Genomic DNA, 26404 nt, shown 5'->3' on the forward strand with positions numbered 1-26404 from the left:
GATACCACTAAATCATTCCCAAATGTAGGAAGCATTCTTGGTGTGACTCAGTCCAAACCAAGCCCTGCATGTAGTACCAACCCTAATAGATGCTCCAATAAATGCAGCTTCATGGGAAGACACTATGACCAAGCAAAGAATTAAACAGTATAACTCCTGTGCTGAAATGTGTATAATAACTTAAACTCTTTCCGCATCCCGAAAGTCCAGCTCAGTATCTCTAAGTTTTATAGGAAATGCCCTAGCCAGGCAGTCCATATGTCTGTAAAGTTAGCTACATTCCATGAAATAGCGTGGTTATGATCTCAGGGAGATTCTGCAATCTGCCCCAGACAGGGCAGTGTCAGGTTTGGCAGGAAAAGAACAAGAGTTCCACCTCATCCCAAACCACTTATGTCCCAAGCATTACTGTTGCTACACAAGCCAAATGTCCCATTATGACCTTCAAAGAAGACGCTATTGCTGTGAACCTAGGATTAAGATACGCTTCTGCTTCTGCCTAACCCCACCATGAAACACTGGGTGTACCCTGAAAACGAGTTTTTCATCCTATCACATAAACCCAGATCAACTGAAACGCCATGGGCCAAAAACTACCAAGACATTTTACACTATACCAGCTCAGTTCATCAAGACATTGGATCTCATGTTTTTCTCAACCTTAGATGGCCAGGTAGTATCCTCAAAAAGAGACTTCTTTTTGGCCAAAATATCCCAAACCGAGATGGCCAATGGGTTAATGTTCTTTTCTGAGCTCCTCAGTTATGCTGCTTCCTGTGTCTGAGGGCTGGCAGGCAGGGCACCCCTGTCGGAGCTGCAGAGAACTCTGCACATATCTCTGCTGTGTTCAGTCAAAATGAAAAGAACACAAGATGGCCCTCTGACACAGACAGCTGTCGATTAGAAGGCACACTCACACCTGGCCGGACAATGAGCGGCAGCGGAGGTGACAAGCGCTTAGCTAATCAGCTTGCCTATAAAACCACAGCCCTTCCCAGCACTACTCACATCAGCCCATGAGGCGACAGCACGTACAGTCTGCAGCTACCCTGTTCTCAGTCTCTACGTGTATGTGTCTCTCTCACTCGCCCACCCCTGTGTGATGAGGTCTGTGAGAAAGTCTCAATACAATATGCGTAAAAACAAAAATCAGGGCTTCCCTGGTGGCGCAGTGGTTGAGAGTCCGCCTGCCGATGCAGGGAACACGGGTTCGTGCCCCGGTCCGGGAGGATCCCACGTGCTGTGGAGCGGCTGGGCCCGTGAGCCATGGCCGCTGAGCCTGCACGTCCGGAGCCTGTGCTCCGCAACGGGAGAGGCCACAGCAGTGAGAGGCCCACGTACCGCAAAAAAAAAAAAAAAAAGTCAGACCAAAGGAAACTGATAAACAAGAATAGGAAAAGAAATCCCTGCAGCGAAATGAACCAAAAGAAAACAAAGTGATAGACTAACCTATTCAGAGCTGCTTCACACTGATACTGACATAGCGATAGCATTATAGGTAACCAGACATATGTATTAGACAAGAGGCAAAATGATCCGCCCCACCTCTTCCCCATTCTCCATCTTGTCTTTTGTCCCTCTAGCCACCAGAGAGAGCAATTTGGGGCTAGATCCTGGTAGAGGAGGCTGAAATTCTGAGCTTTACCAAATATTTAAATATTAGGGGACTTCCCTGGTGGCGCAGTGGTTAAGAATCTGCCTGCCAATGCAGGGAACACGGGTTTGAGCCCTGGTCCAGGAAGATCCCACATGCTGCGGAGCAACTAAGCCCATGCACCACAACTACTGAAGCCCGTGTGCCACAACTACTGAAACCCCGCGCACCTAGAGCCCGTGCTCCACAACAAGAGAAGCCACCACAATGAGAAGCCCGTGCACTGCAACAAAGACCCAACGCAGCCAAAGATAAATACATTTATTTAAAAAAAAATTTTTTTAATAAATAAATAAATATTAGGAGTGGGGGTAGGGTGGAATGAATTGGGAAATAGAGCTGAAGGGAGAAACTCAGGGGATCTGGAGACAGGAAATGTTGAGTTCCTCAAATCTTCCACTGATTTTCTTAATTAGCTAACTCTTTAGCTCAAAGATATTCCCTCTAAACTAATAAACAAATGCTAAATTCACTAAGGAGCTACCTTATGAGCCTGACAGATATTTTTACCCATTGATAGTCAAAATACCAATCTCTCTCTCTCTCCTCCCTGCTCTTTTACTTCTCTTTGGTTTCTAGAAGAACAGCTGGTTGGAAGCAGCGAATCAGGAAGCGAAACAAGGGGAGACAGGCAAAGTGGATACAGAGTCGAATTTGTGGCTGTCCACCTGCAGTCTGGAAGCTGAAACAGCAGCAGTCTACTTTAGATAAAGACGAGTTAACAAATTACTACCTCACTGAAGGGGACCTTCAGGTAGCAGAGACCTTCCACAGCCACCCTGTGTTCTGACCACTTTCATTCGACTCTTCTTCCTTAGATCCCCCAACCAAGAGTCCAATCCGCCTGCCGCGCCGAGAATAAAACCCCTCAAGGTTTTTATAAAATCATTTTTAAAAGATCATGAAAGAGTGAAGAGAAGTGGGAAGAGGAGATACTGGGGATGAGTGTCCTTCGTCTTTTGAGAGTCCAAGAAAGAGTCCAAATTCAAGGCTTTTCCAGCTCTGCTCCAGCTCCAAGAACCTTGGAGGTACCTACAGTTGTCAAAGCCCGGACAAAAAAGGCAGTAAGACCATCAGCACAGGGCGACCCTGTGGCAGAACGTCCGCAGGGCCACTGTCTTCTTGCTCATCCCGGGAAGACAAAGCTGTCTTTCTTTGAGAGGAAGTGTGAGAAGCTACTCAACCTGCACCTGCAATCGTAACCAACAAGCAGGAACAGTTCTAGGACAGAGCCTGAGACTGGCCACCGTCTCTCCAACACCAACACCTACAGCTTATCAGTCAAACCAGAACAGCAGGCCCTGCCTCCTGCCAGCTGCCAGGTAGCTCAAGAAGCAAACTGGGTCCCCACCCAGGGAATCCCTATGGCAGGGTGAACGGCCATGTCACCAGGATGCTAGTCAGTTGGTGAGTTTCTAAGGGCTTGGGACACTTCTGCTCCCTCCTCTGCCCATGCTGTTTAAAGGCTGTATTAGCATCCACATAGACCCCACCCATGGACACCAAAATGCACCAACATCACACGGCCTTGGACTCTCAGATCACTTCAAACTCTTCACCACTGTTCCAGCTAATACCAAAATGGGCACCTTCCGATAGAAAGCTTTTTCCCCCTTACGAAATCTTTGCTAAGCGTAAAAATTCAAGAAGCAGAACCACTATAACTTCTGGGTCAAATGTCAGTTTGTGATATATAATATTGTAGTTTTCCCCAAATTTCATCAGCACTGAGTATTTCTAATATCGAATTCGGCCTTTTATTTTTAGTTAAGAAAGCGATGCTTACCATGAAAAAAGAATCAAACAATACCGCAGTACGTCAAGGAAAAAGAAAAAGTATTTTGCATACATATGAAAACCAAGGAGGTCATTCAGGGCAAACCCAGTTCTTCCCTGTACACAGCTCAGAGCAGTGATGGGAGCAGCCCCTGGGCCACGTCACTCCCCTATCTCTTTCACCAGCTGGAGCTCTCTTTTACCAGTTGAAATACTGCGAGGGTCCAGCCCACCGTCATGCAGTCTCCACTGTCCCCTGGGGAGATGGGGACCAAAGGGGTGCTTGGAACAGCAAGAGTAGCCACATCACAGAGGCTAAGGGAACACTGGCTTGCCACCTCAGGCATCTCTTCTTGGAGCCTTGGACATCCAGGCACCATTTTAACGTCAGAACAGAAGAGGGAAGAAAGCAATCATTTCCCCAAAGGAGGAAGTTATTATTAAAAAAAAAGCCCGGAGGACTTCCCTAGTGGTCCAGTGGCTAAGACTCCACACTCCCAATGCAGGGGGCCCGGACTCAATCCCTGGTCAGGGAACTAGATCCCACATACCGCAACTAAAGATCCCGCACGTGGCAACGAAGATCCCGCGTGTCACAACGACCCAGCGCAAACGAATGAATGAATGAATGAATGAATATTGAAAAAAAGAACAAGAAGAAAAAGAAAAAGCCCAGGCTCTAGAGAAATCAGGACTGGAGGGAGGTGGACCACCTAACTGTCCTGCTCAAGTGCAAGCCTAGTTCAGACTTTCATGGAATCCTGCCTTTGTTGCTCCGAGGCTTTTCATCTGTAAGTTCATTCCACATTTTCTTTCTCTCAAGAACACGGCACGTGCGTAAGCTCTTGTTTGTGGCAAATGGACCTTCTAGGAATCACATGTATTGAAAATAAGAGTATTGACCTTCCCGCTCGGCCAGGCTCACAGTTTGGTTCTGACCAGAACAAGGGCCATCTCATCAGTCCTCTCTCTCCAGTTCCATTAGGGCTGCCTGACACCCTATCTTGCACACTTGCTTCTTAGTTATTGCAAAGCTTTTACATATTTAGGGATCTTTTCCATCAGAATATTCTGGAATGGCTAGAGGCTCAGACACATGAATGATATCTGCTCACATGTGCTTTTTATCCAAGTTCACAGCTCCTGGTCACTGAGGGTAAACAGTGTTATCAGTGATTATTATGGATTTAGTCAAGTATGTTTCATTCCTGTCATTCATGAGTACTTGTGTTGGCTCGTATTTACAACGTCGGGATTCCGTCACTTTGGTAACCTTCTGAGACGACGTTTTTCCAGTGTTACAGTGACATTTCAAAAACTCAGTATTTACAAGCAAACAACATCCTCTGGCTCCACGACAGCGCGATTCGTGGTAGCGGAACAAAGGGACACTGGTCTAGAAATTTCTTCAGGATGTATTTCCAACCACTTCTGGCTATCACTTCATAGTCTAGGGTGGCCCCGTGGCCTTTGGAAGAAAGAGGCTACAAAGACATCAAGTAAAATTTCAGTGTTACCTGAGACTGGAATTCTAACTTTTGTGTGGGTCCACGTGAATGAAGTCTGCTGTGTGATGCTGAGAAGTCTCTTAACATCTCTGGGCCTTAGTTTCCCATTTGCTACTAAGCAGCATTGGGCACCAGGTGACACTTAGGTCCTTTCTTACTGTAACAATCCATCCTGAAGATTTCAAAATTATACACAGACATAAAACTCATTATCATCATTTTTCTTCCATGTCCTACCTCAAGGTTATGAGGAAAAGAATCCTGTGCAGGAAACAGGGAGAAGCAAACCATTATCTACTCAACTCATCCACTTCTTCCCTTTTCCTACCCACCCTCTGCCAAGCAAGATGGACCAGGGACAGTGAAGGAGGATGAAACCTGAGTGACAGAAACACAGTTGGTATTACATTCACCCCTGAGCTTCAAAGCCTTTCCATTATCAGGTGGACCACGGTCCTTTCAGCAGTGGAGTAGAGAGGTACTACCACCGACAGGTAACAGACAACGCAGGAAATACGCACCACACTGTATGCGATTTGTAGTTCCTTATGGGAGACATTCAAAATATTCTTTCTTGGCCCTCGAAGGACAATGCTCTTGATATATAGATTGTGGAGGTCATCATATCCTCTTTAGAAACGCAGTCTTTCCTACTGACAGAAAGAGGTCTCAGTGCAGGAAGCCGGATGATACCTAAGTTAACAGTGAGAAGAGAGCTAGAACCATCTATGAGAAGACCCTGTGGGCTACTGGCGATCACAAAAAGCTTCACCAACTTTATCCAGGGATAAAGAAGCAATAGAGAAAATGACAAATCTGGAGCCAAAGGACTTTGTCCCCTAGTCCCACCTCTGCCACCTACTATTAATAGCGACAAAATCGCTCTGAGTCTCTGTTTCATTATCAATAAAATGGGGATTAAAAAGAGTTCCTACCCCACTGGGGTCACAAGTTATATAACTTGTTACTGTTGTTGGTTCATTTATTCGCTTACTCATCCATCCACTGACTCTCAAGCAAACAGAGTGTCCCCTACGAGGCATTCGGGAGAGAGTACAGGCCTAGTCCTGGGCCCTCTCTGCCCGTAGACAGCGTGACAACGCTTGGGAGAGCACAGTGCATCAGAGGCTACCCGAGCACGGAGGAGGGCCCCCTCCTTCTGGCCTGGATAGAACAATGCGTGAGCTGGATCCTGGACACAGAGTGTGAGTTATCTGGTAAAGGAATATAAGGAGAGGAGAATGAGAGGCAGGATGAAGATATCCCAGGCCAATGGAAGGGCCCTTGTAAAGACAGACAGGACCGTGCAAGAGCCCTCAAGGGCAGCGCGGGCAGCTCAGTACGGCTGGAACACGAGATGTGAGTGGTGAGTGTGAAGGCCAAGGCTGAAGGCCGAGGCAGGGGCCAGGCTCTCTAAATCCCGTTCAAGACGCTAAGGCTGGGTCCCCAAAGCCATGGAGGGATGCTAAGCAAGGGCATAACAGCACTGGGGATTTTTGGAGACAATCACTCCAGCAGCCTTGTGAGAGTGGGAAGGTGGAGGTGGAGGGAAGTGGAGGGGTGGGGACAGCAACAGTGGTGACGGGGATGCGGGGGACGGAGTGGGTCTATTGCTATAGGAAGCAGAATGGACCAAATCTGAAAACTGTGGGCTTATGGGGTGGGGGAGACAGGATAATCTAGGACGGTGGCTGGGGGACAGTCACCAAGCCAACAGACACAGATGGAAAGACTAATCCTGAGAGGAAGTTCAATCAATAAAATTCAAGGTCAAAAGCACAATACCTGAGGTGAATTATCTCATCGGTAACTGCCAGATTTTACTCTAGCCCCTTGAAAAATATACCCGAATAGATGTGAGAACGTCAATGTGAAAAGTTATGTGTTAGCGCCTCAGGTTAGGTGACTACGCTATTATTAGCTCAAGCCCTCTCCCAAGACAGTGATATCATGACCTTGGGGGTGGGGGTGGGGTGCTATTTCACGATAAATATTTATTAAACACCCAGCTGAAGGTGTGGTGGAATGCAGTATTGTTGAATGTTCTGATATGTTCCACTTGCTCACTAAGGTTCTACAGAGCTGACCTAGGATGTCTGCATTCTATTTCTAGAACAATACGTGTAAGTATCTAGAGCCCTGATCAAATGATCTGCGCCAGGTAACTAAGAGGACAGAGCGGACGGACTCCACAGGAGCCTCCAATCTTGGTTCTGTGAGTAGATCTGCAGGCACACTATGAAATTTGAGGGGGTAGTAGAGTTAGCTAGGGTATGGTGAAATGAAAATCTGCTTTGTAATGAAGTAGGAAACGGAGACAGTCTGGAGTCCACGAATGATAGGGTGGATGTGTTTTCTGCCATAGGGAATAGAGCAGAAGTTCTCCTAGAAATAAAGCAAAGGATAATCCCTTTCCCGACACACGAAACACCAAACTTAAATATTCTTTCCATTGAGAAAATGGCACCCACAATTTGCACTCTGAAAACATATCTTACTTGGTAGCTAAGTGGGAGTAGGAATGAGAGAAAGTGGTCCATATTAGTGACTCCCTGGCTGAGACAGTTAAATGGCAGAGATGCAGGAAGACTCCTTGAGGGACAACGTCAGTAGCAGCAGCTGTTGACACTCTTCTTTGTCACATGTCACTGTCCACAGCAAATCTTTTACCACCTCTGGTGTTATGTCGTACCAGTCACTCTACACATGACAGTTCCGAACTGCAGAGCTCAGAGTGACAAACAGACTTCACAGTTCAAAAGTACTGGTAATAGATCTTTCCACAGGAGTGAATCACATCCAAGGAAGAAAAAGTTGAGTTGATGGGGACTTCAAAGGAGTGGTATAGCCTGAGTCAAGTTGTATTCTCCAACTTGTGCATGAGTTGTGTGTGAAAAGTTTGTTTACAATTTATAATGCATTTTTCTACTAAAAAAACTTATAAAGTTGAAATACTTCTAAGATCTTGAGTTCTGATTCTCTTGGGGTTTTAGAACTTAATTGTAAGCAATGACCCTAAGACTCTAGGATTCAGGCTTGTGCCCACACTAGGCTTTGAATCCTGTGAAACGTAAGAGGTGCAGAAAATATCCTAGTTGATCACAGACTGAACAAAATCTCGTAGGTCCAGGCAGCCCCCAATGGAACCAAATAACCATTGGTTTTAAGCAATATTCTTATCAAAAAAAGAAAATTCATCATTGAAACATGCAACTATTTTTAATCTGGACTGGTGATCAATAACACTACCTGATTTTCTCTCTTCTCTACGGTAACTATCACTAACATTTTTCTCTCACTTCATCCTGTGAAACCATCTACCTTTCAACTGTCATGAGAGGATATTTTCTGAGTCTAAACTCGCTTTGGGTCAGGGACCCAGCTCTCATTCCCTTTCACATACAGTCCTTTTGAAGAGCACAAAACATGCTTTCTATGATACCATGTAATGAGTAACCTTCATATTCTCCCAAAAGGGTACATAGTTTTCTTCCTATCATAGAGTCGGCATGTTGTCTTTAGATTTTTCCATGACTATATGAAGCAAATTTATAAACGTTTCTTCTTAGATATTCACTGTAAGAGTAGCATGATTAACCCATGATGAATAACTATTCATACTCACTACTATATAACCATGTAATATATATTGACACCCTACATACCTTAAGTGGGAATAAGGTTATGCTTAGTTTATTTCAGTGAATATTTTACTATTATTTCTGTTTGGATAAAAATTATTTTATAGGCATCATTACTGACCCAATCTTCAACAAAATATACATGTTAAGGTAAGGGATTTAATCCAATAGGAATCTACGTATATATGACTTGTATGACCTACTAACTCATTCCCTCTTCATATTATTTCCTATTCTGCTATTAGGATGATCAAACGGATCTCAGAGAGGCTTGTAAAAATCTCTATGAAAGCACAAAATGAGTTAAGGTTTTGATCGCGATTCTGTAACCTTTATTTTTATTTAATAGTCACTTCAGAATTAGAGGTACATTTTAGGATCCTTTCCCTTTGACTTTATTTATACCGTGTTGATGGTAGTCAGACTCAATGTTTCCTTCCTGTAGCTTGTGTGGTACTTTTTTTTTTATATGTAAAGATGAAGGGAGAAGGAAAACAAAAGTAAGAAAAAAATGAAAGAAACTTACCATCAGAGTATGAGAAGAGCTAGCTACTTAGCTAAATAAAAATAACATATTTAGTGATTTGTAATATAAGAATAAAATGAACTCGCTGGGTCTCAGGAGGTCTGCAATATGCAAAAGGTATCTTGCCAATTTAATTGAGGTAGGAGTTATTTAATTTTTTACAGGTATAGTTTTCAATAAAACTACATATGCCTATAATACTGCAATGGCAGATGTGTCTCGATTATTAGAGGTGGGCTCAAGGGAATATATACAATGGATCTTGAAATCTGTAAGCAGCTGTTTGGGGGGGGGGGCGGTGAAATGATGGGGGAGGGCACTGTACCACACACATGTTCCTTAAGTGCAGCGATGTTTTGTTATTTTACTGCAGGTGTATTACAGAGATGAAATTTAATAACTTACTGTATACAATACCAATAAAACTGAAAAGATTCAGTGCCCTGCTGTTCATTACTGTGGTACAAATGAGCCCGGATTATTCTGTGTGCATGCACGGGCAAACCCCGACACAGAGACCCCTACGTCTAGAGCTCTGGAGGATGGCCACTGCTTGAAAAACCTCAGGGATGTTCTTCCTTAATGGCTTTCTTATCACTGAACTCTCATCCCAAATTCACGTAAACGTGACTTTGAGGTGGGTTAAAAATAAGATATATTTGGTATTTTTTTTTAATGTCATAGAAAGCCTTCTTCACCAGAAGAGGTCTTTCGAAGGGACGGGTTAATGGAATGAAGGGATATATAGATTTCCTTAAGTACCATAAGAATGTTAATATATTGTGATAATATTTTCTATTCAACAGAATCTAGGGAAGGGCTAGTCTAAAGATGCTATCCCATCAAAATTTGACCTCTCCCTTTATTAAGTACAAGAAATGTCTGATAAAGACAAGCGCCATACGGTGAAAAAACGTGTGTGCATCAGAAATGCTAAAGCAAATGCAACTACGTGTTAGTGCCGGTTTTCTTCTCCCAAGAACTTACTGCTGTCAGATAATAAATAACACAATGAACATAAAAGGTACTTGCTTTAGGAAGCTCGGTTTAGTTTATCTGTGAGTGAAAGCATCTGTAAAGAAATCCACATAAACATTGAGAACACACACGCACAATTTTTCAAAGGATGGGGTTCTTCAATTCTAAGCAGGTTACCACTATCAGGCACAGCAGCAGACTCAATATCTGTCCCTTTCTTAAATATTTACTTCTAAAAAGATTATGGGGTTTTGTCGGTAACTTGCAGTGTTCCCACTATTTTAACTTGGGGTTTCAGTTTTAAGAGTTTCAGGAGACATTTCCTAATGATGGAACCATTTCAAGTATGATCACACACAGAGGAATAAATGTTTCTGCCATTTCATATTGAAAAGTGAAATTCAGCATTCTTCTGATGCTGAATGGTGAGTCTACTGTCTTTTTTATGGAAAGAAGCTATAGGGCTATAGTGACTTCTACAGGATGGGTAGATATATTTCAGCATTAAACTTTACCAAGTACACCTCAATTGCTCAAAAACAATTAAGTCAATTGTTTGTTTAGTCATTAACTGATTTTCCCTTTTCTCTTTACATGTCAAAAGTATAAAGATGAACTGTAGTCCTAATTGCTAGTGGTTATTAAAAACCCCTCAATACTTTTCATAAGAAAAGAGAAGTTAATCCGAATATTCTGGTGAAATTTCATTTAGGATATGAGGACACCATGTTTTTGGTGTCTCATGAATCATCTCAAAGCAATGTCAAAGGTTTTTTATGTGTTACCTGTCCTGAACTGTTTAGAAAACTTGCCTATACTCCTAACACATATTTGTCATTTTATATATGACAAAGTGAGTTAAATGTCATAAACAAAAAAAATTATTGGGTCACATTTAAAAGCCTGCTAAAAGTATTGATTTAGAACTTTCTATGTAGTTCTTGTATTTGGGGAACAATAATTTGATCTACGAGGAATCCAAATTTGTGTAATTGCAAACCATATTCTGCCTGCATTGCACAGAAAGGAAGGCCCAAATATAATCCATACATTTTTAAGAAAGTGCTCGTGCTGTTGCTAAAATGTGAATTGGCATATTCTACCCCAGCCTTGTCACAGGAAATCTTCATTGGTTTTAATGAAATTGCACATGCTAATTCTGAAGATGTTACAGAATAGATTATTCATACAGGCACATGTGGTGTATTTAAAAAAAAAAACAGAAAAAACAGGCTGGGCTGTAAGGAACCGTGTGGCCTGCCCTCTTCTCTGCCTTTCCAACCGTGTTCAGGGTTGACCCTGAGAAGCTACTCCATTCTAAGCAATGTGTTAGACCCAGATTCTCCAGTGGGCCTGGAATCTACCAAAAGTGGTTTTCCAGATGGGCTCTCATACAGATCTACCTGAGTTTAGAAACCTCACCATGAGCTCAGGGCTCAGGGAACCCAAGTTGGAAAAGCACTGGCTTTAAAACCAGGCATTTTAAAGTCCAAAGCCTGGCTCTGAAACTTAGCTAGGGTGAGACCTTGCGTCTGCTTAATTTTTTTTTTTTTTTGCGGTACGCGGGCCTCTCACTGTTGTGGCCTCTCCCGTTGCGGAGCACAGGCTCCGGACGCGCAGGCTCAGCGGCCATGGCTCACGGGCCCAGCCGCTCCGCGGCATGTGGGATCTTCCCGGACCGGGGCACGAACCCGTGTCCCCTGCATCGGCAGGCGGACTCTCAACCACTGCGACACCAGGGAAGCCCCCATTTTCTTAATTCTTAAATGAAGATAATAATAATCACCCCAGGGGTTTTTACTGGCACCTAGTATTAGTCCCCCCAGCTTCCTCTACATTGAGCCCAGACTAAGGTTTAGAAATTCACTCATCAGCCATGTCTGGGTTGTGAGTGGACGTATGGCTCCACTATCTCAGCGATCCTTGATAGAGTTACTTCATCGGGCATCACAGCAACCCACCTGACTCAGTCGGTCAGCCACCGATGGTCAACCTTGCGAGATCTTTAAGAACAATTACTAAAATATAGAGGAGCAATCTGAGAATTTGAGAAAAACTTTGGTGCTTATAAAAAGATTGATCTAATAGGTGGGGGTACAGAGATTGTCACAAGGTTCCAAATTTCAGCAAAAGAATACTAGAGTTTGTGTACAAGGAAACATAGCCTATAACCACATCTTTCCTCCTGCAATTAAAGCATTTCTGACCATTAGCCTGAGCCATAAGCTATACCTTAAGAAATCTGAAGGATGCTTTAATACTTCCAGTCTCCTCCAGGTAAGGAACCATGTTTAATACAAGGATTATTAACATTTTACTTGTATATGTATGAACACTGAAATTGACAGCACTGAAATGAACAATCCAATAAAGCTCCTTAAAGAAGAATGTCAGCTATAAACGTAGAAGGAATGATGGAGTTTTAAAAAAATCACTAGTTCAAAACCCTCTGGGTTCAGGCAAGTGTCATCAATGCATGCTAAAACCATCCGGTCAAAAATGGTTGGGGAACAGGGATCTATGCCCAGTGCTAAAGTATAAACACAAAGATTGTTTGCTCACTTCGTCCCAGCTTACCTTATAAATACTACCAAATGTAAAATAGATAGCTAGTGGGAAGCAGCCGCATAGCACAGGGAGATCAGCTCGGTGCTTTGTGACCACCTAGAGGGGTGGGATAGGGAGGGCGGGAGGGAGACGTAAGAGGGAGGAGATGTGGGGATATATGTATATGTATAGCTGATTCACTTTGTTATAAAGCAGAAACTAACACACCATTGTAAAGCAATTATACTCCAATAAAGATATTAAAAAAGAAAAAAAGATTGTTTGCTAATTACAAAGGGGAAAAGGTTTCTTTACAATGGACCGACCTGGGGGTCTCCACTTCTACCAAGTGGTTCAAGTCAGTGTTACCAGTAGCAACACATCTTGACATTATACGCCTCCAGATGAAACGCAGTATGAAGCACATAGCATTAACTATGAGATACTCAGGCCGAAATGTTTAACTTCCGTCTGAATCAGCTTTTCAAGCCGAATTTTCAATTTGTAGGCAAGACAAGTGATAGATTAACAAATTAAACAGCACCACAAATAAATAATCCAACAGTTCAAGTAGGGGACATATTTTTCAAGACAACTGGCCTGCTCTCTTTAAGGTAAATATCACTTTTTTTAAAGTTACAGGAACTGTTCTAGTTTAAAAGAAATTCTAAAGAGACACAGAAGCAAGATACAATGCATAAATGCAATGCCTGGGGGGAAAAGGAGCGATGAAAGACATCTTCATGGGGACAAATGAAGAAATTTTCATCTGGATTGGGTATTAGGTTAGGAAACTACTGTTAATTTCTTTAGGGGTGATAACTGTATTTTAGTTAAATAGGCGAGTGTTCTTAATTTTCAGACACATGATGAAAAATCTAGGGGCGAAATCTTATCTGATCTGCCGCTTAAAAACGGGGCACTGAAAAATATATATACTTACACATACACACACCCAAGGCAAACGTAACAACTATTAACAACTGTTTAAGTGGTACTCCATTGTATTATGTTTTTCAACTCTTCTGAGTTTTTGAAATTTTATACTATATAAGATTAAAGAAAATTCTGTAAATTAAATAAATGGTGCTTGATTCTCCCCCTTAACGTCCAGAAAGCTGCTGGTGGGGATTGAAGGGAGGGTATATAAGACCTTCCCTTTGTTTTTCCCCCTTATACCTAACACTTCACTTGAGGGCCAAAAAATATTTGTTCATCAACACAGTGAAAAAATGGCTCCATTCTCCCCTTTGGTGTGTGTTGGGTGGCTGTCGGGAGAGGGGCATACCCATAGCAATGCCCCCACAACAAAGGAGCTGCTGACCGAAAAACAGTGCTTGGGGGCAGAGTCCCGATGGCATCACCCTGCAGATTTGGTCCCTGTGATTTCTGACACCATCGTGATTTAAAATATTCTGTCCCACCATCCACGCCAGCAAATTCAAAAACCACAGGCCTGGAGTCTGACCTTTGGTTCCAATAACGCACCCACTAGAAGGAAACCAAGAACATCTCCAATTCCCTCCTTTGGGAACCTTCAGACCTAGAACAGTGAGGCCACCAGGCTAGGACTCAACGCCAAGAAAGTCAGTGACGAGTGACCCTCCAGGATCTGATCTCTATGTCATTCCAGGGTCTGCACTGCACTTTCGAAGGAAGGGCTTCCAAAGGACTTTCTTTAAGAGGGTATGATTTCTGGTTTTCGGAGACAGAAAAAGCGCTGCTCACTGTATGGTTCTCACACACTGCTATTCAGCCTTCACTCTCTCAGAATGATTCCTAAAAGTGATGCTGGGGAAATAAGCCTCAGGTCGTCACAATCCTCACCCTGCCAGGTACAGAATTCATATAGGGCAAGATAGAGCCGACCTGGCCCCTGCCCTCCAGGAGTTTACAGACTCTGGGTGGAGACCAGCATCCAACAAACATCAATAGTGGCACATTCAAAAAGCACCATGAAGGCAAAGCAGAGCGCTAAGGCAGATACATGGATGGAAGAGGTTCCGAGGAAGGTTACGTAGGACCAGGTACGAATGACGGCACACTATAAACAAACATTTAACCATAACGCCAAGTTAAAAACCAAGACGTATTCTGCTTCCACAAGACCTAAATAGCTATTTTCATAAGAAGAGACAAAGGATTTCACAGCTTTTCTGCGTATATCCTTTCTATTTTGATTTCAGATAAGAAACACTGGAAGGGTCCAAAAGTTTTAGAATTAAGGAATTTGTAGTTCTTTTTGTATCAAAAATAAAAAGAACTAAAAGAAGAAAATCCATTCTTAAATGTGTAATTCATTTCAGAACCAACTACAGAGGTTTAATTTCAATGAATCCAAAACAACTTGGTTTGTGAGTGCACTGAATCACATACAGAGAAGACCTTTACGTGTCCTCTGCAGCTGCAAAGTTTCTGCAGTTTAACAAAGGTATCTGAGATTAGGCCTAATTCTTAAATCCCGTCAGTTTTAAGATCTAAACATCAAATAACTTTATCAGCATAGTCCTATTTGATTACTTGCTGAGAAAGAAAAAGAATGTGGATAAGGTTAGAGCCTTGGACTTCACTAGAGAAAACAAGATACGGGCTGGGATATTCAGTTGTGGGGTTTTGTATAAAGATTTCGAGGCATCTTACTGATTTTCAGAATATCACTAATTTTCACTGCCTTTTAAATGAAGTACATATACAATATATTCCTATGTCTTGAATAATCAAAGTAAGGCAAGAAATCTAAAAGCTTTTTCAAGGTCAGTGGCAACACTAGATTTTGAACACAAGTCTTTAAATAGAGCAGATTCCTATAGAACATTCTAGGAAATCATCAAACCTAGCTGCACATTAGAATCACTTGGGGAGTTGTCAGAAATGCAAAGGCCCAACTCATAAGATGCGATTTTAATTGGTCTCAGATAGGGCCCAGCTCTCCACATATCACACACACACACACACACACACACACACACACACACACACACGCACAAAACCTTGCCCAGGAGATACTAATAAAGAAACCATTGCTTTAGACTTGAGCTATCTCCCAGAAAGAAAAGACAAACACTTCCTGATAATCAATACTCAACTTCCATTTAAGGGGAAAACTTCTGCCTTAATACCAAGCATTTGTGTTGACATCACCACCTCACTCAAAAACAGTAGATCTCGGGGAAGATTAAGAAAGACAAAAAAAGTTTGCAGTCACCAAACATCCTATTCAAAGCAGCAAAAGAGGCCAAAAGTAAATGACATTTTTTCCCTTTTGTCATGCACAGCGAGGCCCATTAGGTATTAGCTATTGGTTATCGTATTAAGATTGGACTATCCTGTGAAAAACTTTATTTCCGCTCATTTTCATTTCTGTCAGACTTTCCATTATAAATTTTATTTTCCCTGCCAGTAAAAAAAAAAAAAGTAGTATGAGGTTGCAATTTGGCAAGAACATTTCAAGCCTGGGTGTGATTTCCGTACTCCAATTTGATTTAAATTAGTTTTGCCATATTTAGTGAGAACTAAAAAAAGTCCGTTTGGCCACTTTGGTTTCTATGGGTTTATTTTCTATACAATTTCGAAAGGCTGAAAAAGTCACCGAGTTCATTTCTGATAATTTTATATGGAAGTGCATTAATGAATTCATATCATCCCATTACTATTTTCAATGAAAACAATTTAATCGCTAATAAAGAACCCGCCGGCTTTTGTTTCTCAGCTAAGACACCCACTTTTAAAAAGTCCCATGTCTATCACTATTAGTGGTACATCCTCAAGAGACACATGACGGATATGTATTTTTTTAACCTGATGCATTCTGAAACAACAAACATTGCAAAATAATAATTTATTTCTCCAGGACAGCATTTGGCTACCTGTTGCTTACCATCACTATTTCTCTGCACCAAACAAAAGGCTATTGGAACTGGAAGAAGCACGTTCATACGTAACAGTGCTCATCCCTGGAAGTCCACAGGACACACTGTTATAATACGATAAAGCAGTTTTTGGAGCCCCTCAGGGCACAGCATCTAAAGGACTTCCATCCAGCATCTCTATAAAGTAGTAAACACGAGAAAACAAAAAGCTGCCTCTCCACGAGTCACTCACCTTGCCACACAATGGGGAATCGGTTCAGCTGTGATCTGCTATTTAGACTTGAAGCCCAAGACACCGAGACTCTGCCTTTCTTTTGGGTTTGCATAGCTGGTGTTGGAGACAGGGATTCAAAAAAACAATTCGGCACAAGAGAAACTCACTCACTGGGAGACACACTAGGGTCTGTTCTAGTCTCAGATTTCACCGAAAGCAGAAATTCAAAATATGTACCCTTTTCCTCTCCAGCCCCGATTTCCTCAATCAGGGAATTTCCAAAATTGTGCTCTTTGCTTTTCTCCTTAAGTGATCACACCGTTTATGGACACTGCTGAGCCCAGGCTAAGCAAAGAGAGAGTCGGTCCTTGCAAGACTCACAATCACGAAGCAGAAATAAGGATGAAAGAATCTCCACACTCCACGGCTCTATTATGAAGACTTTTTAAGAAAAGCGGATGCAGCCGTACTCCTGTATACAACAGAATTTTCCTGGACACAAATGTCTCAAAAGGAGACATTCCCCAGGCCCAGACATTCAGCCATCACACGCCAGTCCGTCCACCTCTAGTCCACCCTCTGCCCCTTTCCACTTCTCACCTTGTGTCTGCCAAAAAAATTAACTTCAGTCTCACCCGAGGGAAGTGTTGCCCACAAACCGAGGGAGGGTCTGTGTCCCAGCACATACACTGACAGACTCACGCGGTCTGGATGATGCTTTCACAAGTTAAGGGGCCTCGCGCTTACTCAGCAGAGGAAATCTTTGTGTCTGGGAGGAATCACGCCAATTCCTATTAGGAAGAAAGGATACAGGGGCGAGGAAGCCTATTCTCTCATTGACCAGAAAAAGAGGCCCGTCGAAAACAGAGACCTCTGCCATGACCATCAGCGAACAGGAAGGATGTTGTCAACTTTCTTCTCCCCCAAAACTCAAACGGCCTGTGCCTTGACCCTGAGAAACCAGATACACAGGAACAGGCTCTTCGGCAGGAATTGAGAGCTTTGCACCAGAGACTCGGCGCTAGGAGGCTCGCTGCCGAGCTATCTACCCCGCACATTTGCACTCACATTCCAAAGATGTTTCCGTTGTGCTGGAATGGCTGTAAATTTCTTTCCTGCGGAATTCTTTCCAGACAAACTGCCATAAACTGTACTCTGCAGCTTGTGCAGCAGGAGCGCTTAACCCAGCACCGTTCACCTCATCACAACCAATCTTTCAGATGCCAAGTATGACTGAATGGATGGCTGGGCCGAAGGAGTAAACTTTAAAAATGCAAATCTATCCAGAAAAAACAAAACAAGACAAAACACCACCACTCCACCAGAATTCCGCCTTTCGTGATCCCTGACTGATACCTAAAGGAAACCTTCTCGAGCAGGCTCTATTTAATGACTCAAACTGTTTGCTTACGTTTTCCAGGATCCATGAAACAGGTTGTTTTTTAAAAAAAAAAATCAAAATGGATTTTTTTTCCATACCATTAAAGAAAACGGGAGGGTGAGAGGGTTCAGGAGAGCAAGCATTCCCTTCCCAGCACGAAAAGAAGGTACGTTTCTGTTTGGGTGAATAATAAAACACTAGAAAGCTTTGAGTCTGAAAGAGGATGATTAAATTCTATCCAGAGTTTTCCAAAGTAAGAAACCCACGCCCTTAGAAAAAGAAAGTCTAAATCTTTAGAGGAAAAAAATAATAATAATAAGATTTGAAACATGTGATTAGTACCGATACTGAAATTAAAAAGAAAGCGTCTATAAAAACTCAATTGTCTTGAAACAAAGCTTACACTTCTGGCTCTGGATAGTATTTTTAGAACTGGGCTTTCTCTGCAGAGTTGAAAGTATGCAAATGCAGAGTGCCCAGACACACACACACACACACACACACACACACACACACACACGCTATACCTTTGTATGACACTGGCATTTTATTATTTAATTAAAGTACTCTTATTTTTCTAGCTCACGCATGCTTCCCTTGAGACGGCTTTGCTGTTAGCCTGCTGGCCTTGACTTCCAGCCAAAAACAATTCAGAAACAAAAAGGGACAACAAATCATATTTTCACAGACATTTTTATCCCTCAATACAACCCTGTTTTCACACAACATCCTACAGCCCCTATGAAAACTATAATTTAGGGCAGTAGCCACCCGAACCCAGGATCTGACACATGGCTGCACGAAGCATTTCCAGGCTAAGAAATTCTTAAGTTCTTAATTGCAAATAAACTCTTTTGATAGAACCACTTTACCCGAGATCGCTGGTTTGCAAACAGTGCCACTGGTACCGGCTGATGGATTAAAAAAATAACAACAAGCCAGTGAACACAATTCTGATACGATGAGGTGTTTATGACTTCCACGCTCTGTGTTATTTCATTACTTTTTAAAAAGAGACAGGCATCGGCAGATTCTCAGTGCATTAGTGCCACAGTCTAAAACGCATCATCTAATTTACAAAACAAAGTGATTTACCAGGTTCATTCTCTCTCAACCCTTTCCCAACGCGAGATTCTCACTTACCTGGTGGCAACCCTGTAAATTTGATTCTCTCCCATAAGATGAGTAGGAGCCCCTTTCTGTTTTACCTGCCAAGAGAAACAACAAAAAAAGTGTAAATTGTGTTTTTCTTTAAAAAAAAAAAAATCTCCTCCAGGTAACAGACATCCACTTCTCTTCCCCGATGTTTACATACGTAAAGTAGGCACTACTGGCAATGTATGCAAGCAAGACAGGGAATAACACTTCCTCACTCTGGCTATGATAAACTGGAAAAAAAATATCCTTCATTCCTATTCTTAGCCAAACTGCTCCACACTTCCAAAAACTGTCATTCCAATGGCCTCCACTTTCTCTAACAAACAAATTGTCATTCCTTATTTTCACTTTCTTTCTCTCTCACAAAATTTAAACAATTTCATTTTTATTTACACAGCAGGCAAATTATCTATGTAATGACCCTAGCCTAGTCATTCCCATTGATTATATTGACACTTAATGGTGAGGCCAAAGCTAATCAATCAGGGCTCTCCAGATGGTGAATAAAGCAAAGAAACTATTCAAAATTCTGGGACTCTCTCTCTCTCTCTCTCTTTTATTTAAACTCCCTTTCCCAGGAGTAAAGTCCATCATGATAAAGATGATCACGGAATTTACATTTGGGAAAGAGGGCTTTTGAAAAATTGCCCACTCTGAACCCAGCTTCAGATTCTACCAGTAGAACAAGGGATAATGGAACGTCAATGTCTTGTGTCAATTCTAACAACCCAATTTTTATCTGTAGACTGCTCTGCAGAGATAGATAAAGGCTCAGATGCTGTTTGGCCATATCTAAGGGTAAAAATCAAGGCTGCTCATTTGTTTCTTTTAAAAGTATGTTGAGCCTTAATAATCAGCAAGGAAGACAATGAAACCACATTATAAGAGATCTAAGCAGTAGAATACACCTACTGACATGTAAAGAGTCCTTACAGGAAACAATCCATACCAGGGCATTAAAAAGGGCTAGTGCCGCCCACGTGCCCAGACCACAAAGCCCACCCCACCCAAGACTGAAGGATACTGTTTTCCTTCAAGACTAGAGCTTAAGGTACATTGTCCTCTTTACCCAGGACTATACTATTCTTTTCTCCAATGGGAAAATTCAAAACTAGTATTTTGAGGGGCTGAATGGATCCTTTGAAGTCTACAATGCCCAAGTTTTCCCCCCTCGACTCAAGTTAAGACAAATGTTAGAAGTAACAGTGTTCATTATGATCTTTTAGTTCAATGACAATGCTGTTAGAGTATGCCTTCCTGACACCACACAAAGAATGTGTCTTTGATAAATCTTATATCTGGTCAAAGGCATACCTTGTATGTAAGTCACTATATATGTAAAATGGAAGATGATTTTGAAGAAAGCCAAACCTGAGCCTTAACATTAACCCTCTTCCCCAGTATTACCTTTTCCACTGACTTCAGTGAATCTCAAACTTGGGAAAACACTCCCCCCGCCCAACTCCTGGTATAGTGTTCAGTGCAAAGTAGAAAATCAATGCCCATACCAGTTTCAATTCCAATGAAACAGGACACCATCTCAAGCAGTGTCAGTCCTGGGAGGTCTAAGAGAATAACCTTTCACTGTATGAGGATTTTGCATTAAAGAATAGATGCATTTGCCTGTTTCAGAAGTATAAATGGTCATAAAGACATATTTACTCTTCTGTGTAAGTCAGATGTAAGCTACTTATAGTCTTTAACTTCTCTTTATAAATATTACTAACAGATAACAGAAAAAAACTCTACCTTTTATGAGCTATCAAAGGATGTACGTCCTTCCTGAAGCTCTCGCATCTACAAAGCTTCCATACAACCACAACATGATTCACTTTGACATAATATTCACTTGTTTAGCAAATAGAAAGGCAGGTAGAGAGGTCAGTAGTAAGGCAGACAGACAGACAGACAGAAAGAAGATAGATGAGGTAGAATTTACTCTGACTTCCTAGGAATCTGAACATCTAGTGTCCTGTTTTGGTAATCTCCAAAAACTGGAAGGAAGAAAGGCTATCTATGTCTTTCTCTAGAAGAAATTACTGAAGCTATCCCCTACAGAATTTCACCACCTGGCATTATTTCCCAACTCAACTCCAGCACATAGACCTGGAGAGACGAATTTTCCTACTAGGATTTGTCTCAACTCATATATATATATATATATATATATATATATATATATATATATATATATATATATATATCAAAGTTAGGTCTATTCCTTTCATTCTTTTAAAGGTAAAAGGGGTCCATGCAAATAGTAAGGATGTGAGAGAGGAGAGAGAGGGGGAGAGAGAGAGAGAGAGAGAGCATGAATAAGAATAAATGGGAGAGAGAAGAGAGAGGAAGGGAGGGCAATAAAGAGAGGGAGAGGTGGACTGGAAAGAACAGGGTGTAGGAAGGGAGAGGAGGGGAACGAGGGGTGATCAGAGTATGTATTCATGCTGCACAGAGTCCCCAAAGTACTCTTGGCTGCAAAGCCCCAGCATTCTTTACTATCATATCACATACAGACTGCTTAATCTTAATTTTGCTTGTTAAAAAATATTTATCCAGATACAAAAATAAACTCACTGCAAATTACAAGTTGTCAGGGTTAAAAATCTACTCCTGTTTGTGTGGGGGAGGATAAGAGACCAGCATAGACATGAATCATTCTCAGTAATTTGAGTGTTTCCATGACATCAATGGGCACCCGTCCAGGACTCTGTCGAAGTCTGTGAGGTACCAAAGAGGCAGCGCAGCCAGCAGGAGGCTGGGAGGTGCACTTTTTTTTTTCCTTTTTTTTTTTTTTTTTTAAGGATTATGCTCCTTGTAAAGATTTCATCTGTAGCATCCACTTTTACCATCAAATAGATCGCTCCACAGATCCTGAGTGAACACATTTCATTCTGATAGTGTAAGCCTTTAACTTTATTACATCTTTTTGTTCGCAAATTCAACTATAAATCTGTCCTCAGAGCCCAAACCTCTGTTTGGGAGCAAAATAATCAGGGACTGTGGATAAACGCAAGCACCTTCTCAAACCTATCATATCTACTCCTCTAATTTCCTAATGACAAAAAGCAGCCATTTTACAATGACACCTCATTTCCAAGGGAAAAAAATATACATCTTTTGTGTAAATTGTCCATTAAAAATTAGCTATGGTCTTGATGTCGGTCTTCCGCTTAAAATGTCCGGGAACATTTGTTTCAGATAATAAAATTCTCAAGAGCGCTGATAACATGTTTGAGTAGGATTCTTAAGTAACTATCTGTGCTCGCGAACACAAAAGCTCCTAAATATGTGTGTTTACTCTGTGTCAGGCATGGATTTTTGTCACTTATACCCACTGGCTGGCGCGGACAGCTTCTTTCCTCCATCCTTCGCCACCGACCTCCCCCCGTCCCCACAATCACAACGGAGCTTTGAAAGAGCTCAAGATTCTATTTTTCCAATATTTAAAAGAGATAGCAGTGATGAACAAACCCGGCGTGTTCACTGCAGAATTTTCGAGACAACCCTCCGGTACTAGAATGCGACAGCCGCTGCGGACATTTTTTGGCACCAAGACAATGGTGGCACTGCCAAGCCCCATGGCTAAAACTACTCAAAAGAGGCATAAGGGTAGCATTAATCGCTCAAGTCTTTTACTGCATGGAGTACTGTTGTCCATATTTTAAAAACTAAAAGTACCCGTTAGTAACATTTGTTGTATGCCCACCAAGGGGCGGGGGAGATTCTGAAATATACACCAGGAACAAATCTTATCAAGCATTTGATTCATTTTATACCTAAAAGGACCAAATGTTAAATTTTGCTGCTGGTGACGATTTGCCGTGCCTGAAACGAATAATCTAACCTAATGGGGGTACACTGAAGGCTGAATGAAAGCTACAAGAGAGGATTTCATAAACTAAGTCGACATATTGGCTAAACAACTTTCTTCTGCAAAAATGATGTATACAAGGAACGTGTAATACTATGTCACAATTTTTTAAATTAAGCAAGAAAAACGCTGTAAATGAGCAGACACAACATCTGTCAATCAATCCTTCTAGAGACAAAGGAGCTCAACGCGCAGCCCCTTCTCTAGAACAAGTCGGCATCTACAGTGAGCAAACAATCAGGAAAGTCAACACGTGTTTTGTCCAAATTGAACCCATCATCAGCTGTTAAAACCTATATTTAAATTTGATTATTAAAAATGGCACCAATGGGCAATCAATAAAGGAGTCACTTGCTGCTTCTTCTGCCCTCGAAAAACTCAAGCTAAGCAGAAAATATAAGCTGCTTCCAATGATTTTTAAAGACCAATCCTTTTGCCGATTGATTCAGTTGTTCTTTATCTTGCTGCCCCACGAAGGATAAGGAAAAAAAATTTTTTTTTAATTTAGGGGGAGTATGATTAACAAATATCTATTAATTCTAAATTTAATACTTTTATATTCTTACATAATTTTCCATTTGACTTCTAATTTTTCTTCCAATATATCCATGGTATCCTATTGTAAGGGAATGTCATGGGAATTGGATGAGAATGAAAATATGACATGAAGGAAAAAATTGGTCTCATAAGTTCATTAACTCACAGGGATACACCTAAGAAGTATCACCTTCAGTAGATTACTACACCTGGACAGTTCTAATCCATTTGGAAGGAGTGAGAGACAGGCAAGAACAACTTATCCATAATACTATTTCTGGAGATAAGCTGTGACATGGATGATCCCACGGGTGGTTGACCAGTAGGATAACAACAAGGTCATGTTTGGGTTTGTAGCCTTTCATTCTTAAAAGGCCACTTTTAACATTACATATAAATGGTAGGGGGGCTTCCCTGGTGCCGCGGTGGATAAGAATCTGCCTGCCACTGCAGGGGACACGGGTTCGATCCCTGGTTGGGGAAGATCCCTCCTGCCACGGAGCAACTAAGCCCATGCGCCACAACTACTGAGCCTGTGCTCTAGAGCCCGCGAGCCATAACTACTGAAGCCCACGCACCTACAGCCCGTGCTCCGCGACAAGAGAAGCCACTGCAATGAGAAACCCGTGCACCGCAACAAAGAGTAGCCCCCGCTCGCTGCAACTAGAGAAAGCCCGCGTGCAGCAATGAAGACCCAACACAGCCAAAAATAAATTTAAAAAAATAAAAATAAATTTTAAAAAACGGTAGGTATTTCACCCACCACTGAAAAAGATGCACCTGTACAGTGGAACATATTATCCTACGAAAAGCCTTGATAAAAAAATTATCTGATGCTGTAGGACAATACCCAGCAAGGCTGTTTCATGGCTAATCCTCATTCTGGAAACCGAAGAACCAGCCTTTTGTTCCCTGCTACCAGACTAAGGAACTCATCACAACCGCGTGTGAATCAGAATAAATCTCTGTCGTCCCTGTCCCCAACCCCAAGCCATCTTTGGTTACCCTATAATTTGGGGGGATATATTGAAAAGAGTATTTCATTAAACAATAACGGGAAGGGTGGTTCCAAAAATATACATGAGGTTATAATTTACAGTTCTTTCATCTTTCCCGCGCCTGCCTTTTCCTCTCTTGCCCACGTAAGAATACCTGAGTCCTTGTCATGTATTACCCGCTACACAAAAGGGTTACGTAGATTGCTTCATTCAATCTACACAACAACCCTGTGAGGCAACGTAATATAAACACCACTTTACAGATGAGAAAACTGAGATACAGAAAACTGCCCAAGGTCACAAAGGCAGTAAGCGTTAGAGCCAGGATTCAGATCCTGCCAGTTTGATTCCCATGGCTGGCCTCTTAGCGCTATTCTGTGCTGCTGGAATTTAAACTCTGAAAAAAAATATCTACAAATAAGCGAGAAGCCCAATACTGAAGACTCAAATCCCAGAGCTCAAAACACTCATGAATTTGATATGAAATTAATGAAAGTGTCTTAGAGGTGGTGATAATTTACATTTACATGGTGTTTTATTCCTAAAAGGTCTCTAGGTACTTTAAAGCTGTGCAAATGATGTACACCAGAACCTGTGATGTCACACAATAAACTGCAACCATCTCTAAGTTAACTGGAAACAACTAATTGACAAAAACATGGCAGCAAACTGCATCTCTACACATTCCATATGTGAAGAACGTGACTTCATATCAATGCATAGAGAAGAGGGAAAGTAAAAATATAATTATAGGGGCTTCCCTGGTGGCGCAGTGGTTGAGAGTCCGCCTGCCGATGCAGGGGACACGGGTTTGTGCCCCGGTCTGGGAAGATCCCACATGCCGCAGAGCGGCTGGGCCCGTGAGCCGCGGCCACTGAGCCTGCGCATCCGGAGCCTGTGCTCCGCAACGGGAGAGGCCGCAGCAGTGAGAGGCCCGCGTACCGCAAAAAAAAAAAACTATATATAATATATACATATATATATATATATATATATATATATATAAAATTATAGGACAACACAACATCGCTCACAAGTGTCTTCTGTGGAATAGTAGCCCGACAACAGGTTCCAAAAAACAAAAGGGAGGCAAATCAAAAGGCCCAGGAAATGTTACAAGCTGTCTATATCCCTCCCTGACAGGCAGAAATATACACTGTATCCTAGCATGTTAAAGCCTCTGAGAAGTCCTGCAGTGGAGACATTTAATTTCATTTAATATAATCTTTCCCAAATTTATTTGAATACACATACCTGCCCCATCTTTTTGCCTATTAACACAAGTTCAGAGGAATCTGAGAAACTACTACTTTAAAAAACTTAACATTTCAAAGCATGCACTGGGTTAATATATGTTGGTAATATTCTATCAAATAAATAAGTTTAACATTTGAATTTTATTTTAATTGACCTAAAAACATCTTTGTCTTGTTGTGATGTTTCCATGCAGATACACCTTTGTGGTTCTGACTGGCCGTCAACTTTAATTTTCCCTGATTCTAGCTTGGAGGTGGGAGTCTGGCTTTACAAGAAATCAGAAGCTGACGTTATTCTCCTGATTTCTAAAATTCAGAGAAGACCACTGGTTCTCTCCTGCAGAATCTTACTATACCAGGAGGCATTTTAAAAATCCAAATTTAATAAATGTCATGCTAAAAGAGCTACGACTCAATTCCAGCAGATAAAACAGTCATTCCACAGCCTAGAAAATTCTCTTCATCCCCCTCTTCCTAAATTGAGAACAGA

At 41.8% G+C, this 26404-nt stretch overlaps 1 protein-coding gene across 9 annotated transcripts in view; it reads right to left on the minus strand.

Moving 5' to 3' along the window:
• The window catches only part of TCF4 (transcription factor 4), a 360227-nt gene that overhangs the window by 161496 nt on the left and 172327 nt on the right, over positions 1 to 26404 (minus strand). For all 9 annotated transcript variants that reach the window (XM_060029101.1, XM_060029100.1, XM_060029098.1 and 6 more), the window contains one exon: positions 19238 to 19302. In XM_060029101.1, coding sequence (XP_059885084.1) covers positions 19238 to 19302 — 65 coding nt within the window. The remainder of the gene's footprint in view (positions 1 to 19237; positions 19303 to 26404) is intronic.

The sequence above is a fragment of the Delphinus delphis genome, chromosome 13 (genome assembly GCF_949987515.2).
Source record: "Delphinus delphis chromosome 13, mDelDel1.2, whole genome shotgun sequence".
NCBI lineage: Eukaryota > Metazoa > Chordata > Mammalia > Artiodactyla > Delphinidae > Delphinus > Delphinus delphis.